At 49.5% G+C, this 14,652-nt stretch overlaps 1 protein-coding gene across 3 annotated transcripts in view; it reads right to left on the bottom strand.

The window, feature by feature from the left end:
- The window catches only part of PKLR (pyruvate kinase L/R), an 86,133-nt gene that overhangs the window by 59,737 nt on the left and 11,744 nt on the right, over positions 1-14,652 (bottom strand). For 2 of the 3 annotated variants that reach the window (XM_078670015.1, XM_078670016.1), the window contains exon 2: positions 7,957-8,142. In XM_078670015.1, the coding sequence (XP_078526141.1) occupies positions 7,957-8,110 (154 nt within the window). In that variant the 5' untranslated portion in view covers positions 8,111-8,142. Of the gene's footprint in view, positions 1-7,956; positions 8,143-13,128; positions 13,233-14,652 lie in introns of those variants that run through there. The other variant, XM_078670014.1, reaches the window with a different exon arrangement.

The following is a 14,652-nucleotide window of genomic DNA, read 5'->3' as shown; positions in this document are numbered from 1 at the left end:
GGTTGACAAATTAGTCCCAGAAAAGGTTAATGCAACCATTCCATTCTACTTTACTCTCCAAGAAACTTTGAGTGATCATGGCCACTGCCCCCCCCCCCCCGGCCTCGGGTCCAGATAGAATACCCAGCGATCTGTTTTGCTCTGCCCCTTGTCAGGGGACCCTATATAAATGCACTTTCGAATGAGATACTGGCAGGTGGGCGTGTCCCCGATTCCTGGAAAAATGCAGAGATCTTCTCCATTTAGAAAAAGGGCGACTGAGGAATCCCAAAAAGCTATCGGCTCATTAGCCTTACAGACCATCTGCAGAAGGTTTTCTGTCACCAGATCTTGGTTAGACTTCAGGACTGGATGGGCAAAGCTTATCCTGTAACCGTTATTATACGCAGGGTTCCGCTCTAAGACCAGAACTTTAGATCAAATTCTCGGTCTTGATCTTATTGTGCGAAATAGCTTACATCATCCAGGGATCATTTATACCTGGTTTTGTAGACCTCAGGACTGCCTTTGATTTGGTCCAGAGGCAGCACCTCTGGTCCACTAGCTGCCACAGACCAGGATCCTGCCCTATTGGACACACTCCTCAGACTGCATAATACCAATACAGGTGGGGGCGTCCAGTGGTAATCTAACCAATCACTTTACAGTACTGCATGGGGTACGACAAGGGTATGCACTTCCACCAACACTCTTATCTTAGTGCATAGATGTGGTTACATTTCTAGGCGAGTGCTACCATGATTCTTCAAAGCTTGCCAGTTGTCCTACACCTGCACTGCTCTTTGCAGATGACAGCCTCCTCCTCTCCCACACTCAATCAGGTCTCTTAATCCTCCCACAAAAATTCTCAGAGTTTTGAGACACCCTTTGTTTGGAGGTGAATACCACAAAAACTAAAGTTATGACATTCCACCCACATAAAACCAGTAAAGGCACGTTTCAAAGAATGGTGCGCCCTTGAAGATAACAGGAAACTTTGATTATTTAGGGTCGGAACTGACAAGAGTAGAATTTTGAAATCACACATACAGAAGAGTGAAATGGTGCGGTTACACTCGGCCTCAGTAGTCGCTAAGAGACTTAAAGCAACTCCACACAAATCTGTTGCTTTGTGGAGCAGAACTATGGGGGAGGTATCTCAAATATCAAGGCTTGATTAAAAAGGAAAATAATTTCTGGAGGTCCCTATTCCCTACCACAAAGTACCCCCAAATTACCACTAATATTCGATACAGGCCTCAAAAGTGTGGGAGATTTGGCAATGTTAAAACCCCTCCTGTATTGGTTTAGATTGTGGTCCACTCCAGAGCTCGATCATTATAGGCTGGCTCTCGTAGACGTACTAAGCCAGCACAATGCACAATCACTCCCCTGGCTCAGTTTGTTAAATTCCATCTCAGCCACCTGGGTGGGTACTGGAACAACCCCTCAACAATTGGGGCGGACGCCAAGAGTATAGCGAAAAATGCATTCTGGAACAGCAATGCAATCGACTATCATTGTAAAGCCAAATCTCGGGAGGCATTTTTAGCATGCAAAACCACTCCCACTAGAGAAATGTATCTTGACCAAATTCAACCTCCTTTAGCCCGCACACTCTTTATTAAATCCAGGTTGGGACACTACTTGTTAATGAATGTATACATAGTTGGAAATCCCACCAACTCAGTCAACAAATCAAGGATATTGAGCATGTTATTTTGCCCCAAGCAGGATAGGCCCTGGCATGGTTAGCTTAAACCCCTATGCACTTTGATGGGGGTGAGACACTATTGGGAGGCCTACCACATTTTATCTGACAAGCCAGGCAGTTTTTTTAATTTTTTTATTTTAAATAATCATTCGATCTCTGTATACTGTATGGCTATTTCGGAAAAAGGCGGGATGTCGTTTTAATTCCCAGTCCCAATATCATAGGTAACATGCTCAGGTTTCTCACCTCACCTTATTACTAGAGAATTGTGGGGTGTCATGCTTGGAGAGTTGTGTTACTAAAGTTACGAAAACTTTAAGGCTGCTAAATTCTGGTTCTTACTTTTCCCCTTTTTTCTACTGGAAATCCTGTTCTACTGCATATTGTTCTGTGGTATTGATTTTGTTCCATCAAGAACAGTGCCCCGAGAGAAGTCAGATGTTTTTATGCTTATGCCGTTTAAATTTCCCTCGGCTAGAGCAAGTATTAATTCTTTAAATCATATTGTGCATCTTATGTTGTTGTTGGAATACTTTAGTCGATAAGTATTTATCATAAAAGTACAGACAAATATACAAAATACATAAAAACAGTCTGCCCTAAAATACTACATTTCCCACAAAATGACATACATTTTTTTTTTTAAGCTATACAATCGCTTCAGATAAGTTTGGTGTATTGCCTAACAATCTAGATCGTATTATCCAGGCCCCTGCAAGGTATTTTGCCACCCCACAAACAATATACAATGAGGCAGTATTGGTTGACATGATGCGCAGGGCTGAACTATGATCTTTCACGCCCAGGATCTTGCACACTGGTTTAAGCCATATTGTGCATCTTATAACTTTTACATATTAGTCTTTACATCAAGTTACCATGACTTTGTAACTAGTTTTGACCTTCCAGATGGCATCGCAGACCCGATATTAGCCTATATCCTAGTCTATTTTTTTGTATCACAATTTTAAACAAAACTTCCCTTTACTAGTACTGTATTGACTCTTAGGTGCCTTCATGATTTTTTAATACTTTTATGGCTCAAGGACCGAAACAAAGTATGGAATTGAACTAGATAATTTATGTTGTTTTTCTCTGGGATCAGCACAGATGGGAGGAAGCCCGTCGTTAACCTACATGGATTTTTAGGTTTGGCTTGACAGTGCAACTGTCACCTAACATGTTAACTTACACCAATATTATTCTACAGTTACTTGCTGCCACACAAATACATATCTATTCCCATGCTCTTTAACTTGTGATGCTTCACATTACCATACACCATTTCTTTACATCCAGATCTACTGGCAATGCCAATGCTAGTTTCAGTTGATGAAAATTATATATGTGTATACAATTATAATATGCATGTTTAAGTAAGCTCATATATAAATCTATATGTGTACACAAATATTTTCACATTGAATGTGTGGAAAGCAGAGTTTAAAATAATTTTAAATTAATGTTGGTTAATTTGTAATCAAAATACTACTACATAAATATGTTAATTAAAAATATATTAAAAATTAATGTAAGTTATTTAGTAAATTAAACAAGTTATTAAAATTCTGATTAGTTAATGCGTATTGAGTAATCTTGACTTTTTAAATATACATGTATAAAAGGTATAGTATTTAAAAATGAATATTTAATCATCTAAATGTAAGGTTTCGTTTTTTGTGTGGGGAAGGGATTACGGTTCAGGGGCAGGTGATACATAGGTCTACTATGGATTATTGGGGTTCAAGGATTCGTAGTGCACAAGGGTGGTAAGGTTTTTTGGCTTCGGGGGTGAGGAGTGAATAGAGGTCTTAAGGAGTTTTAGGGGTCCAGGGAGGAGTAGTGTTGGACCTGGCCCTTTTGGCAGGTTCACCCCTAGACTTTTTTTTGCTTTTTCCTAGCCTGTTTCTGGAACCTGGGTTGGTGATTTTAGGCCTCTGCCCACTTTTTCACTGTGGTACAGTGTAAAGTGCGTGTGCTCTCTGTGTATGTGTGGTGAGTGACCTGCCCTCCCATAGGAATGAATGGGGAATATGTATGCCCATGGTAGTTCCTGATGTGTGGGGAGTGCAGGGTCGAGTTTGATATGTGTGAACTCGTGAGATTGAATGCTGCGTAATGGTGTATGCGGCATGGTTGTGTCTAGTCTAGAAGTGCCACTTTTAGAAGTTGGCATATTTGTGTAGTGAGTCTGCTGGCACGGGATTGGCTGGTGAGCCTGGCCCAGGAGTGCCTGGGCCTGCTTGTGGATTGACTGTCTGGTTTGAGTGGGACAGGGGCTGCAGAGCCCCCAGATGGTTGTCTGAGTCAGCCGTGGATGAAAGGCAGCATCTGCTGCCAGGGAAGTGGGAGGAGATTGCACCTGATAGTGAAGGGCTGTGCCTGCCTGCCACAATGCTGGCTCCACCCCCCCGCTGGGCGACGGTCACCTCTGTCCCTGATACTGAAGGGACTTCCCTAAAACCAGTCCTAGCTGGTTCTCACACTGCCTACACAAAGACTTCAAAGACTTTTCACTGTATAAGAAGGGGCTGTGTCCCCTTCCAAAATGTTCTTGTTTTCTGGACTTGAATCTGCCAGGGGCGTGCTGCTGCTTGGGCTCAGGGGAAGGCTTGCCTCCCTGAGCCCTGCCCAGCCCCTGGATGCCCTGATGGACTGCTGGGGAACTCTTCCTGACTGTCCCCCTGCCTGCTGCATTTCTTGGAGGACTTTTCTTGCTGGGGGCTATGCTGCTCCCTCTTTATGATTTCAGGACTGCCTGGAAGGACCTCGTTGCTGGACTGTGTGTCCTACTTTGCTGGGGACCTTTTGGCGCGGTTTTCCCCCTGAAGAACGGTGCTGGACCTTTCTCTAAACTTACAGTGCCTGGGAGCACTGCATTTCATTGCTAGCGCTGGGAGCGCTTTATTTTTCCCTTCTAGCGCTGGAGAGTGCTGCTCTGGTCCATTAGCGCTGTATTTCGCCCCTAGCGCTTCAGAGCGCTTCCGTGTCCCTGTAGCGCTTGGGAGCGCTTTTTGATGCCAATTCACGAGAGCCCACCTCGCTTTATTATTTACTTTGATCGAGAGCCCACCTCGATTTCGTCCCCGTGATCGCCGCCCGCCTGCCTGTATCGGGCCGCCGCGCTGCCCGCGGCGACCCGGAAGTGATTAACCGGCCGGCCAATCCTGTCGCGGCCGGCCGGAAGTCCCGCCCCCACAGCTCGGGGGAACGAAGAAGATGTCGGGCTGGTGCGGGGCTCCCGTGGCCTGGAGGGAGCCCCGAGGAGAGAGAGATGTCCGGCGAGGGAAAGAAGAGTGAGGCCGACCCCGCAGCGGAGGAAGGAGCCTGCCCGGGTCCCGACACCGGAGAGACAGGAACAGCAGCCGGTGAGTTGGGGCCGGCTGGGCCGAGTGGGGCCGGTGTGGTTATGGCAGAGGGGGGGCGTCGGGGCACATTGCCGGTGCCGGTGCCCGCCCCCCCCGTGGGCTGCTAGCATGCCGGGCGGCCCCAGATGGTAGCGGGCCGCCCCACCATCGAGACCATTGTTGCTTGAGCCTTGAGAGGCTCGTGGGGCATTTTGTTCCGAGTCCCCCGAGAGGGACTCCCCGCCCGCATTTTTGTGTTGTGAGCCCAGAGAGGCTCGGGGGCCAGGTTCTTGATGTCGAGCCCCCGAGGGAGGGCTCCAACGACCCCTTATTTGTGTTAAGAGCCTGGTAGGCTCAGGGGGGGTATTTTGTTGAGGAGCCAGAGGGCTCCAGAGAGAGGATTAGCTGCAGAGCCTGTGTGGCTCCACCATTGGTGGCGCAATTCGCCAGAGGGGCTGCTGAAGGCCCTGCCACAGTTTTTCATGATTCTCCAGCTGCCCAGCAATTAGTGGGCAGCTGCACCGTTTAGGCGCTATTTCAGGAGAGAGTCCCTGTGTGGGACAGAGAGGGCACAGTGGTGCCAGGCCTTCACAGCTGCGCAGCACTTAGTGCCAGCTGCTACGTTTAGGCTTTCTTTTCGTGAGACTGGCGCTGCATGGCAGCGCGCCCTGACATTTGGACACAGGGCGTCTGAGCCCCAACAAGGCCAGTTGGCCTAGGGACTGCCACAGGTGGTGGCTTATGTAAGGTTGTGCGCAATTGTATGGTTTTTATTCCTGCACCTCTGAATGTTTTTAGATATCATGTGACTTTTGCGCTATTGTATTGTTCTGGTACCTCTGAATGTATTTTTATTGCATCATGTGCTTTATTCTTAACACCGCTGAATGTGTAGGTTTATGCATCATGTGTTTCCCTTTACTACTCCTCTGAATGTATATTTATGCATCATGGGTAATGTGTTCTTTCCTAGACCCCTAAATGCTGTGTGATACTTAGGTGGTTGTTCTTTTTAGTACAGGTGGTCCTAGTGAGGTCCTGGTCCCCTGCATGACATTCTCCTAAGGTGTTTAGGGTTGCGTAGGTGGTACTTACCTGTCCCCAGTAGTTACTGGATGTGATTTACAACTGTTATACTTTTTGCTATACTTATTCTAAGTTCTATAAGTGCTATTTCTATATCTACAAAGTGTTGATTCTGACAGTGGCTCATGTGGCCCTGTCCTGTATATAATCCCTTATGAATGTTGCCTGTGCCAGTTGGCACAATGTACATGTGTGATTTTTTTATGTGATGTGTGTTTACAATACAAAAGTTATTTTAATATAACCTTGTGTGGAGTACCTTTTGTGGTGTGCCTAGGATGTTGTTGCTGTTGTGTGCTGGTGCAAATGCTTTACACATTGCCTCCGAGTTTAGCCTTGCTGCTCGTGCCAAGCTACCAAGGGGGTGAGCAGGGGTTATCTTGGCGTGTGACTTCCTTGCCCTGACTAGAATGGTGGTTTCTGCCTGGCTTTGGCGTCGGCCTTAGCCTACCAGAAATAGCCAGTTCTAACAAGTAGTATATAGGTATAGTGAAGTGTTTTCACGGTTCAGAGATGTGTAGTGTACATGGATATTAAGCTGTCTGAGGGCAAGTAGTGCATAGAGGTATTATTTTGTTTAGCGTTCATGGGTGGTTAGTGTACAGGAGAAGTCAGGAGATATGGGATTTAGGGATGTGTAGTGTATAAAAGTAGTAAGGGTGCTTATTGTTCATGGGTAGGTAGAGTAGCGGGGAAATAAGATTTTTAGGGTTAAGGGGTATGTATCGTACAGGGGTAGTTATGGTTTTTAGGAGCGAGTCATAGGATTTTGAATATGTTAAAAATATAATTAAATTCACACTATTTAAAGGCAATGATTAATATGCGTTCATATTAATCGAAAAATAAATTTTAAATTAAAGTTTCATTATACAATTAAATCTAGAATGGTGCTTTTCAACACATTTAAAAAAGTATATATACACACACACACACAAATAGGTATATTTACCAACCTGCGTGTGAAGTAAAGACCTGTGATGACCCCCTGGGGTTAAAATACAGTGAAGTTTGGACTTACTACCGTCCCACCATCAGCAAGTAATTATGTGGAAAATCTGATTGTGCTCCGTGTTTAGAAGAGCCGAGGATATTTTACCCCAACAAGCTTATGCTACAGTTAACAAATAATACCTACCAAAGAATTACTCAAGCGCAGACTCCAGTAGTCAGCGGAGGACAGTGATCTCCAGGGCAACAGGCGCTATGCCAGGGGCAAAGGCAAGTTTGCACAAGTGCTTATTTCTGAATCAACATATGGCCTGAAGAGCCTCAGAAAGTTGAGTTTCAAAATAAATGCATGAATACCTACTGCACCTACAACTCCAACTGGAATGGAGGGGCTTTCTGGCATTTTCCAAGGAGTAGAGTAAAAAAGGAAACCATGTTTGTGAATTGTGTGTACTGCTACCTATTTTTTATGTGGCTCTTGTATCGTCTTGACATGCGTGCCAATTATGAAATAATAAAACAAACATACAAAATGCTTGTATAAAATGCACAAGCTCTATGTTACTGGGGGCAGACGGCATTATTGTTGGAATAAAGCCATGACCCCTCAAAACCAGGGACTGTGGGATTTTAACTAAGTTAAAACTTCGTGATTATGCATTTTCTGGGTTTTTTCTTCATATTATTCACTATTTGAAATAGTAATTCTAGTATTACATTTCAGCTTTGCCTTTATTTTTTATTACTGCATATTTTATTCATGAACATAATGTTTTTCTATTTTTAAACCTTTCTGTGCAAGTTATTCAATGTAATTTTATACAAAAAAATGCAATAAAGGATTGTGAAATAATTTAAAATAAAACAGTGCGGCCGTACCAATGGTGCAGATGATGCTGGTGTTGCGGGCCGTGGTGGGTTCCGAGTCGATGTCCAGGAGGCACAGGTGCTCCAGGAAGGTGTCCGCCATCGACGCATTCAGCTGCTGCTTCTGGAAGAAGGCCGTGCCGAGGTCATGGGTCAGCTGCGCCATGATGTCAGAGTAGCGCCTGTTGACTGCTGCTGCTAAAGGGAAGAATTAAGAGATGCTTGAACGCAACAGCCATAGAAAGTGAGGACAGAAAAAAAACCAGCACCGCCAAGACCCACATACCCCAGGGGACTCCAGGAGCTACCAGGCACCCCAGGCTCCTTTCAGAGCATCAGCCACCGCCAGAAATCGCCACAAACACGAGTCACCCAAGGTTCTCTAAAACCCCCATCACCGGGGGCCTGCCTGTAGCAGGTGCAGTGGCACTGGAACCTGCTGAGCCCTGGTTATTGCTATATTTCACAGTTCAAAAAGGGGTTGGAGGGGGCATTTACTTCCCTGCACTAGGGTACATGACACACTGGCTATAAGACTGCACTTCTTCATAAGCACCCTCCCTAAACGGATATCCCACTAATCCACTTTGAGTTCCGGAGTAGCGAACTTCCTGCCAAGAAAGCCCTTGAATACCTCATCAGGGGTAGCAAGCGCTATATAAATGCAAGCCCTTCCCTCGTCTACCCCTCCACCATCCTTTTTTAATCTAAACAACAAACTCACATGTCCACCGCTCACATTAATTAAATATGTCCCAATACTAATTCACCACTAATCCTTTATGGGTCCCGGAGTAGCGTGCTACTCGCGGAAAAAGCACTTCAACGCCCCGCCTGGGATAGTAAGCGCTATAGGTCACACCAGACGATAAGACCGCTCCTCCACCCTTTTCAAATATATTTGCATTTCGGGGGGGGAGGGGGGGGTCTCATTCTTGAGGTGGTTATCAACACTTTCATAACTAATATACTTTCATTCTCAGGCCCCTCTAGGAAGTTCGCTCATTATTGCATATTTGTATTTTCTTGTACATTCCTCACCCTTGCGTGCCTGTGTTGGATTTTGTCTTTGTGTACCTTTCCTTTTACGTCTCCGGTTTATCTTTGAAAAGTTCTATTCAATCAATCAATAATCAAGGAATTTGTATAGCGCGCTACTCACCCGGAGGGTCTCAAGGCGCTGGGGGGGGGGGGGGGGGGGGGGCGCTACTGCTCGAACAGCCAGGTCTTCAGTTGCTTCCTGAAGGACAGGTGGTCTTGGGTGAGGCAGAGGTGGATGGGGAGGGAGTTCCAGGTCTTGGCTGCCAGGTAGGAGAAGGATCTTCCTCCCATGGTGGTTCTTCGGATGCGTGGAACGGCGGCGAGGGCGTGGTTGGTCGATCGTAGTTGGCGGGTGGGAGTGTAGAAGGTCAGGCGGCTGTTGAGGTACCTGGGGCCCAGGTCGTGGAGGGCTTTGTGTGCGTGGGTGAGGAGGCGGAACGTGATTCTTTTGCTGACGGGGAGCCAGTGCAGGTCTTTCAGGTGTCTGGAGATGTGGCTATGGATGTCCAGGATGAGTCGTGCGGAGGCGTTCTGGATGCATTGGAGTCTTTTCTGCAGTTTGGCTGTGGTTCCGGTGTAGAGGGTGTTTCCGTAGTCTAGTCGGCTGGTGACAAGAGCCTGGGTGACCGTCTTCCTGTTTTCAGTGGGGATTCATCTGAAGATCTTTCGGAGCATGCGTAGGATGTTGAAGCATGAAGACGAGACGGCGTTGATTTGTCTGGTCATTGATCGGGAAGAGTCCAGGATGAAGCCCAGGTTGCGTGCGTGGTCCGTTGGTTTGGGTGCGCTGCCTAGGCCCGGGGGCCACCAGGAGTCGTCCCAGGTAGAAGGTGTTGATCCAAGGATGAGGTCTTCAGTCTTGTCAGAGTTCAGTTTCAGGCGGCTGTCCTTCCACTCGGCTACTTCTTTCATCCCTTCGTGTAGGTTAGTTCTGGCGGTGGCGGGGTCGTTGGTGAGGGAGAGGATCAGCTGGGTGTCGTCGGCGTAGGAGATGATGTTGAGGCTGTGTTGGCGTGCGATGGTTGCGAGGGGGCTCATGTACACGTTGAAGAGGGTGGGGCTGAGTGATGAGCCTTGTGGTACACCGCAGATGACTTCGGTGGCCTCCGATCTGAACGGGGGAGGCGGACTCTCTGGGTTCTTCCGGCGAGGAACGAGATGATCCACTCCAGTGCCTTCTCTTGGATTCCGACATTGCTGAGGCGTTGAACTAGGGTGCGGTGGCAGACGGTATCGAACGCTGCGGAGAGGTCCAGGAGGATGAGGGCCGCTGTTTCCCCGTTGTCGAGCAGGGTTCGGATGTCGTCAGTGGCTGCGATGAGGGCGGTCTCGGTGCTGTGATTGGCTCGGAAGCCGGACTGTGAGTGGTCGAGGGATCCGTTCGTTTCGAGGAAGGCGGCCAGCTGTCTGTTGACTGTCTTCTTGATGACTTTGGCGGGAAACGGGAGCAGCGAGATGGGGCGGTAGTTCTTGAGGTCGGTGGGGTCTGCTGATTGTTTCTTCAGGAGGGCGCTGAGTTCGGCGTGCTTCCAGCTCTCCGGGAAGGTGGCGGTGTTGAAGGAGCAGTTGATGTCCCGGAGTTGGGGTGCGATGACGGAGTCTGCCTTGTTGAAGACGTGGTGAGGGCATGGGTCAGTTGGTGATCCGGAGTGCATGGTGTTCATCGTCCGGATGATGTCTTCGGTGTTGACTGGGGTCCAGTCGCGGAGGGTGGTGGTGGGGAGCGTTGGTGCTGTGGTTGGGTGCGTGGTCTGTTCGCTGAAGCTGTTGTGTATGTCTGCGATCTTGTTGTGGAAGAACGTGGCGAGTGAGTCGCAGAGGTCTTGTGAGGGAGTGATGTCGTTTCCGGCGCTGGGGTTGGAGAGCTCTTGGACGATGCTGAAGAGCTCCTTGCTGTTGTGTGCGTTGTTGTCTAGTCGTTTCTTGAATGCTGTTGTGTGCGTTGTTGTCTAGTCGTTCCTTGAATGCTGTCTTCTTTGTGGTGTGGATCAGCTGGTGGTGTTTGCGGGTGGCGTGCTTGAGGGCGGTCATGTTGGCTGTGGTTGGGTTCTTTCACCAGGCTCTCTCGAGGGTGCGGCAGTTCTTCTTGGAGTTTGAGGTAGTCGTTGAACCACGGGGCTTTCTTGCTTCCGGGCCTGCTGGGGTGGGCTTTCCGGGGTGCGAGGTCGTTGGCGCAGTTGGTGATCCATTGTGCGAGGTTGAGGGCTGGTTGGTTGGGGTCCGTTGATCTGGCGGGGGGGTTCTGGTTCAGTGATGCGGTGAGGTGGTCGGTGGTAATCTTGTTCCAGTTTCTGCGGGTGACCTGTTGCGGGTGGTGGTGGGTGGTGTTCTTTCAGAAGCTGAAGTGGACGCAGCAGTGGTCTGTCCAGTGAAGTTCGGTTGAGTGGCTGAAGGAGACGTGCTTGCTGGAAGTGAAGACTGGGTCAAGCGTGTGTCCGGCGTAGTGGGTGGGGGTGTTCACCAGTTGCTTGAGTCCGAAGTTAGCGAGATTGTCCAGTAGGGTGGTGGTGGTGTTGTCGTCGTCGTTCTCCGGTGGAAGTTGAGATCCCCAAGGAGGATGTTGTCGGCGGAGGGGAGGGCGTGTGGGCTGATTAAGTCTGCGATGTCTTCGCTGAATTGTGTGCGGGGTCCTGGGGGTCTGTAGATGAGGGTGCCTCTGAGTGTGGTCTTGGGGTCGGTGTATTTTGGAAGTGAAGATGTTCGGCGGTTGTGAGGGTGTCTTCGGAGTTGGACGAGATGCGGATGGTGTTTTTGTGGACGATGGCGATTCCTCCTCCAGTCTGGTTGGCGCGGTCCCTCTGGATGATCTTGTAGCCGTCTGGGATGGCGATGTCGGGTGATGTGGAGGCGTTCATCCAGGTCTCCGTGAGGAAGGCGACGTCCGGGGATGTGGTGTCGAGCAGGTTCCATAGTTCTGCGGCGTGTCTGTGGATGGAGCGGGTGTTGAGCAGGATGCACTTCAGGTGGTTGCTGTAGGTGCTCTGCTTGGCGGGTGCGGGTGGGTTGCGGGTCTGGATGCCGGTGAACTTGCAGGCTTGGCAGGTGAAGGGTCCGTAGGTGCGTCCTGGTGTGGCTTGGTGGCATCCGGGGAGGCGTCCGGTGTTGTGTGCGCTGAGGGTGGTGGCGTCGTACGTCCGGCGGGAGGGCTGGCATCTGCGGGGGCCTGGCGCTGGGCGTGGTCCGGGCTTGCCTTTGGCGCGCCTTCGGCACACCGTTGGCGCCCGCTGCGCGTACGCGTGGACTCCGCCATAAATGGCGTAGTGGGAGGGGCGGAGCGAGGGAGGAGCAGCTGAGAGGCAGGAGCGGGGTGGCGAGTGGGGAGGGGAGCGATGTGAGGAGAGGTTGAAGGAGCGGGGGAGAGGTTGAAGGAGCGGGGGAGCAGCGGCAGGGAGCGGGGTGTGTCAGCGGGAGCACGAGAGGAGAGGACCGAATCCAAGCAAGGGCACAACAGTCAAACAGGGGGCACAACAGCACGGAGATAAATACAATCAGGGGCAGGGGCAACAGACAATGGCACAAGTACGGAGAGAGAGAATACTATCACCGAATACAGGCAATGCAGGCAAGCAATACAGAATACAGGCAAGCACACAAAAGTTACTGGCAGTGGCGGCGGCAACGGGGACTGGCACACGCAGGTGGGCCACGCGGCGGGTGGAGTGACCGGCACTGACCAGGTCAGGTCACACTATTCTCTTGTAACGTAACTGGTTCTATTGTACAGCGCTCTGACACCTTCGGGTAATGTCCGCGCTATATACAAATGCACTAATTAAATAAATAAAACAAAAAATAAACACGAGGTCTCAGTGATAAATCATGGACGCCCCTGCCCACAGCGCCGGGTCTCACTGGCAGCCCCAGGTGACCCTTGACCTCCCTCGGTTTACAACTACACAGCAGGCCTCACAGGAAACACGGAAATAGTCCGGAAATGCATTCACCTGTCCTGCGCAGGTGCACCCCTCCCACAAAAAAGTGTGAACACATTATTGGGCAGTGGGAGGGGGGCTCGGTCGAATAATTTAGGTTTACTCATAAGAGTAAAAAGACCGCATTCTGGAGTGTGAAAAAGTATCTCCAGCGCCCGCTACTCCTCCCCGGCCTCAGTCAGGACCGAGGGTCCGTCCATTCCCCCCTTACCGTCCATGGTGTTCATCTGCACGGGGCGGGAGCCGACTGAAGACGCGTGCACACCTGCCGCGGCGCTGCCCGGACTCAGGCGCTCTCCTCGCCCGAGGCACGCGGCGAGCCCACGCGCGCAGGGCCTGCCCTGGTTAATGAGTGACCAATCCCTGGCCGGCGCGCGCCGCCGGTCAGTGCACCGCACAGCTGGGCCGCCTCAGGACGGGTCACAGGGCCCTCTGGCCAAAGAGTGTTATATGCCACATAATGCTGAAGGGCGGGCTCAACACATGAACGTGCCCAACATCCTTAAAAGTAAAAAGACGCGCGAAATGTTGCTCAAAAACACAGGCCTTTTATCTAAAGATGCATGAGGCTCCCTTGCCGCCCTACCGTTATTTCACGTAGGGACAGGAAAAGGTCTACAAAAGAGGGAGAATTTAACAGAACCTGCTTTAATTTCTACATAAATGAAGTTTTAAAGTGCACTTCATCAGGCTTTATTGGTCCAATGCACACACGCACACACCAGCACAGGCACGCCCAAGCGTGCATGCTCCAACATTACAGCCAGACCCACTGACGTGCCAAGTGCTTGGTCGGTGGGCAGATGCACTGGAGGTTGGCGCTTTCTCTAACCCAGGTGTCCAAGACATCTAGGCTAGAGAAGTTTTAATTGTGCATGTCTGGCTGGCCTGCCTAAGGCCAAAGACACACGCGCATTTTAAAGCGTACAGCGCTTTGCAGCCGCCACTCGGCAGCACTGGCCCCACCCTGTCTTGACCCTTAGTACGGGACGACTAGCTGAAAACTAAAACGGCAATAAATCAACTTTATTACCATTTTATTTTTCAGCTCTGTGGCTTGTGGGGCGACCCTCCTTCGCTCAAGTGGAGTCGCCGCCCCCATCACCAGCATACCTGTAAGGAGGCCGATAGGGTTAAAATCCCGCACAGCTTTTGTGTGGATGGATTAGGGGCTGCAAGGCACTTACTAATGCATATCCGATACAATCACAGTCCTTTAATTCTGGGAGCCCATTGCACAAGGAAATATCCACAGTTCTAAATGGCAAGGGTGCAGAAGGCACACTGCGAATCCCAGAATGCACTGTGATTAAGTCAAACATCCGAAGTTGTGTGGTGAAGTCACTATGCAGATGGTGTCGTTGAAGAAAAGTAAACAGACAGCGTAGTTGCGGTTTCGTTATTGCAACATTTTTGAAAAGTCACTGTGCTATCTATGGTCAATCGGTGTCCCCAATGTCACCCTGACTGAGGGCAGATCAAGAGAAGATACAGAGAACCGACCAGAGCAGCAACAGTGTAAATCACAGGGCCAAAAAAGAAACAGAATTCCAGCTCACACAGTGGGAGTACTACTACTCAAATACTCCGTAGGAAAACAAACCACCGCTAGGTCACCACAGGGTGACAGAGTAACCGCAACCAAAATACCAATGGAAAAAAACACATACACAAATCACAGTAAGGTCCCCAATAGTAACTACAACAGAAAAGAAGAAAAACACATGCTAGGCCA

This window comes from Lissotriton helveticus, chromosome 12 (genome assembly GCF_964261635.1).
Source record: "Lissotriton helveticus chromosome 12, aLisHel1.1, whole genome shotgun sequence".
NCBI classification, from domain to species: domain Eukaryota; kingdom Metazoa; phylum Chordata; class Amphibia; order Caudata; family Salamandridae; genus Lissotriton; species Lissotriton helveticus.
This window is presented reverse-complemented; position numbering and strand designations above follow the sequence as displayed.